This window comes from Lepidothrix coronata, unplaced genomic scaffold (assembly GCF_001604755.1).
Source record: "Lepidothrix coronata isolate B3197 unplaced genomic scaffold, Lepidothrix_coronata-1.0 Scaffold25, whole genome shotgun sequence".
NCBI classification, from domain to species: Eukaryota; Metazoa; Chordata; class Aves; order Passeriformes; family Pipridae; genus Lepidothrix; species Lepidothrix coronata.
The window spans coordinates 4,983,296-4,988,063 of NW_016690205.1; the positions used below are offsets into that span (position 1 = coordinate 4,983,296).

The 4,768-nt window shown below is 52.6% G+C and overlaps 1 protein-coding gene across 1 annotated transcript; it reads left to right on the forward strand.

The window, feature by feature from the left end:
- Positions 1-1,800: 1,800 nt before the first annotated feature.
- FOXI2 (forkhead box I2) lies at positions 1,801-2,824 on the forward strand (the record flags this gene model as incomplete). The annotated part of the gene is made up of 2 exons (XM_017809130.1): positions 1,801-2,251; positions 2,682-2,824. Coding segments are annotated over exons 1-2 (594 nt in total), but the record flags the coding sequence as incomplete, so codon positions are not given.
- Between the last annotated feature and the right edge of the window lie 1,944 nt (positions 2,825-4,768).

The window sequence follows — 4,768 nt, forward strand, 5'->3', positions numbered from 1 at the left end:
TTTCCCTGAGATCCAACCTAAACCTGCCCTGACACAACTTGAGGTCATTCCCTGGGTCCTGTCCCTGGTCCCCACAGAGCAGAGCTCAGTTCCTGTCCCTCCTCTGCCCCTCCCGAGGAAGTTGTAACTGCGATGAGTTCTCCCCTCATGCCCCCTTGACACGCTCCTCACCCTATCATTCCAGGTGAAATGCTAAAGAAATGGAAAAAAGGTTGTAAAAAGCTTCACATTCTTTAATAAGAAGTATTTTTCCTGTGGGTTAGAATATCATCAAGGAGTTAAATTATGTTTGGGTGTTTACCAGGGATCGCTGCTTCCTAGTAAAAGGTTTCCTGCAAAGCAAAAAGAAGTCAGCATTAATAAATATGTGGTTTTGTGTCCTCGGGTGTCAGCTCAGCTGAGAAGGGGACAATTTAATGAGCTCTCTGTGGGCTTGTAAATTGGTATGTTTGGAAAATATATGAAACAAATCCTCTTGTTTGCATGGTAGGTGTCTACAACTTACACAAAAATTCAGCCAACCCACATGAAGTTTGCCACAAGGCACTAGACTAATACAAATAATTTCACTCTGCTGCTCTGCTTCAACATGATGTTGAAGCAGAGGTGTAACACAAGTTACACCTTTCCCTGACACACAGACAAGCAATGCCATGGAAAACAAAACAGCAACATCCACAGGCAGCCATGCTGGTGATACCTGGAGGTCAATTTGCTGCTGGATATCTCCAGGTAATCACTGACAGTAGAGAAATTAAATAACTTTAATGTTAGGGGTCAGGTTGTTTCCTGAGTTATTTTCATTGAAATGGAAGGAATACTGCCCCTCACACTTTTGAAATTTGAAGGCAGATCTTCTATAAATATGCTTACAGTAACTGATATTCAGATGAATACCTTGCCAGTGGTATAAAGGCTCTTTTTAATTTTGCAACGTGCATATGTACTTGCTTACCTTTATCCCTTTTCCTGACTTGCTGGTAATTTCCATGCTACATGATGAGGCTCTTGGGGTTATGAGATTTTGTTCATTCAATTGGAAGAATACAGAAGGTGGGATCAGCTGGGTCTGGTTTTCCCAAATTCATAGAATCATAGAATCCTAGAATAGTTTGGGTTGGAAAGGGATCTTAAGATCATGTTGTTCCACCCCTTGCCATAGGCAGTTACACCTTCCACTATCCCAGGTTGCTCCAAGCCTCATCCAACCTGGCCTTGGACACTTCCAGGGATGGAGCAGCCACAGGTTCTCTGGGCAACCTGTGCCAGGGCCTCCCCATCCTCACAGGGAACAATTTTTTCACAATATCCTATATAAACCTACTCTTTGGCAGTGTGAAGCCATTCCCCCTTGTAGTTTCTCCCCGTCTTTCTTGTGGGCTCGTTTCAGGTCCTGGAGGGCCACAATTGGGTCACCCCAAAACCTTCTCTATTCCAGGCTGAACAATATAAGTTCTCTCTCACAGCAGAGCTGCTCCATCCCTGTGATCATCTTGGTGCCTCCTCCGGACTTGCTCCAACAGGTGCACGTCCCTCCTGTGCTCAGATCCCACCCGCCTGTTACTCCCAAATCCTCGCCATTTCCCCAGGAAACCCCCCCCTCCCCATCTCCCCATCCCCCGTGTGCTCCGATCCCGCTGCCCCCGCACCGGCCCGGCTGTGCGGGGCGGGGCGGGCCGTGCTGGGGCGGAGGGGCGGGAGGGGGTCCCTCGGGGGGTCCGGCGGCGGCGGGCGGTCCTTACGCGGTCCTTAGGCGGTACTTAAGCGGGGGTCGGTCGGGCCCCGCGCTGCCCCCGCACAATGCACCCCTTCGGGCCGCCCGCGCCGCCGCCGCCGCTCGCCCGGGACCTGCTGGATGCCGCGGGATGCTCCGCTCCCTTCCCGGCGCCCCGGCCCCCCGCGCATCCCGCCGCCAGCCCGTCCCTGTGGCCGGGCGGCCCCTGCTCCCCGTGCCCGCCCGCCGGGGCGGTGCTGCCGCCGGGCCCCGCGGGCGCGGGCCGGGGGTGGCCGGTGATGTCCCCGCTGTCCCCGCTGTCACCGGCCCGCCCGCCCTACTCGTACTCGGCGCTGATCGCCATGGCCCTGCACAGCGCGCCCGGCCGGCGCCGCACCCTCAGCCAGATCTACCAGTTCGTGGCGGAGAACTTCCCCTTCTACCGGCGCGGCAGGGCCGGCTGGCAGAACTCCATCCGACACAACCTCTCCCTCAACGACTGCTTCAGGAAGGTGCCGCGGGACCAGGACGACCCGGGTAAGCACAAGAGGGCACAGGCTTAGGACAAGAGGGCACGGGCTTAAGCTGCGCCGGAGAAGGTAGAATAAGGTAGGAAGAAATTCTTTGCAAAGAGAGTGTGTTTAGACGTTGGAAGGGGAGGTGATGGATGATTGCCCAGGGAGGTGATGGAGTCCCCATCCCTGGAGGTGTCCAAGGAACGACTGGACGTGGCACTCAGCGCTCTGGGCTGGGTGGCAAGGTGGGCATCGGGCACAGGGTGTACTCGACGATCTTGGAGTGAGATTGGATGTGGCACTCAGTGCCACGATTTAATAGACAAGGTGGTGACCGGTCAGAGGTTGGGCTCGATGATCTCAGAGGTCTCTTCCAACCTCGTGGATTCTGTGATCCTGTGACGGGCACCCCCGGACGGCGGGAGCTCCGACGGATCCTCCTCTCTCCGCAGGCAAAGGCAACTACTGGACCCTCGACCCCAACTGCGAGAAGATGTTCGATAACGGGAATTTCAGGAGGAGGAGGAGGCGGCGGGCGGAGGGGACCGGAGCGGCGGAGGCGGCCGGAGGCAGCGGCGGGGGCGCGGGGGTGGCGTGTCCCCCCGGCCCCGATGCCACCCTGTATGGCCGCGCCGGGGGCCAGCCCTGACTGGAGCCCCCCGGGCGCACCCAGGTACACTGAGGCACGAGAGAGGAGTATTTTTGTAACGTTTAAATGTAAGTTTTTATGTAAAATCGGTAATTACAGGGAGGTGCAGGAGGACGGGAGGGGTGTGGGTGCTGCCTGCAGGGCTGGCTGTGGATGCTGCTTTCCCTCCTTTTTTCACTGTCTCTTCCCACCACCTTGGAAAGGCTTTAACCTCCTGCCATGCAGGTGTCCAGTGTGGTTTTCTCACCTTTCCATGGCCAGGATTAAAGCAGAGTTCCCTGCCAGTCACAGCCCTCCTGGCTTGGTTCAGGAAGGTAAGTGATGGGTTTCAAGCCTGGATGTCCCAGATATGCCAGGAGATGCTCCAAAGAGACAGGCTGAGAGGGCTGGAATTGTTCAGCCTGGAGACGAGAAGGATCCAGGGACACCTTAGAGCCCCTTCCACTGCCTGAAGTGGTGCCAAGAGAGCTGGAGAGGGACTTGGGACAAGGGCCTGGAGGGACAGGACAAGGGAAAATGACTTCAAACTGTCGCAGGGCAGGGATAGATGGGATATTGGGAAGGAATTGTTGGCTGTGAGGGTGGTGAGGCCCTGGCACAGGTTGCCCAGAGAAGCTGTGGCTGCCCCATCCCTGCAAGTGTCTAAGGTTGGACGGGGCTTGGAGCAACCTGGGCTCGTGGAAGGTGCCCCTGCCCATTGCAGCGAGTGGAACTGGATGGGCTTTGAGGTCCCTTCCAACCCAACCATTCTGTGACTCTCTGGTTCTATGACAGAGCCAGAGGGATGTGCTGTCACCCCAGCCCCTGCTCCCAGGGAATATGAGGCTGGCATACAGCTCACCCAGCCCTCCATTCCCTGCAGTGCTCCTAAATAAAACCCCCTTTTTTTTCCCCAAAATCACAAGCTCATCTTTGTGTCAGCCTGTGGAGCTGACAGAACTTGTACAAAGAATTCCTGATTTAATCAAGCATCTCAAATTAAGCCAGGTCCCTGCTGAGGAGCTCCTTAATTGCTGGTTTTCCTGCTCATACCTTTGCCCATCTCCTGTGGGGAGCTTGGTGGCCTGTGGTGTGGGTGTTCTGGTGCCACTCGACCTCTGCCCCCAGCACAGCCCCTCACACACCCTGTGGCTTCCCAAGGTACCTGTGCTTGTGGTTGCCATGGAAAACACCTCGGATTTATCCACAGCATCTCATAAAAACACTTTTTAGGAAGTTTTGGGAAAATGCAATGTGGCACCAATGGGCTGCAGCCACGGTGGTGAGGTCTGAGCTTTTTATTTAATACTTCAAATGAGAGGATTTTGGTCAACCCTCCCTTTGCTTATTAATACCTGATGCCTGCTCCCTGCTTTTGTTTTCCTCTTGTTTTTTGAAGAAAACAAATATAAACTCTTGCCTTTTCTTCCTGGCTCTCTGTTTCTTCCTGGCTCTTCCTCATTTATGACCAAAATACATCTTTCTTAAGTAAAAAGCTAAAAATATTATTGTTGTTTCTTACAAGAAAATAACCCCGAATAGAAACCTGTATAATTCATTTTTTTTGTGCATTATAATGGGGCCATGTTGACAAAAAAATGCTACATAAACTGTCTAAGAACCCAAAGCATTTCAGAGATTCAAGCTCCTGATGGAAGTGAAGATTCAGCTGTACAGGCCAAGTTTTTCTTGGGCCCAAATGTAATAAAGTATATTACAAAGTATCTGGTTTACAAATATCCAACTTCAGTAGATCTGGAGTGAAGGAAAGAACAAACTGAACTTATCAGTCAATATCCTGTGTAGGTTTATGTAGATAAAAAAATCACTATTCTGAATAGACCTTTTAAAATATTTCAGACAGAATCTCTTTGTTAATGTTATTGTTTTCCAAAGGTATTGAGTAAGAAG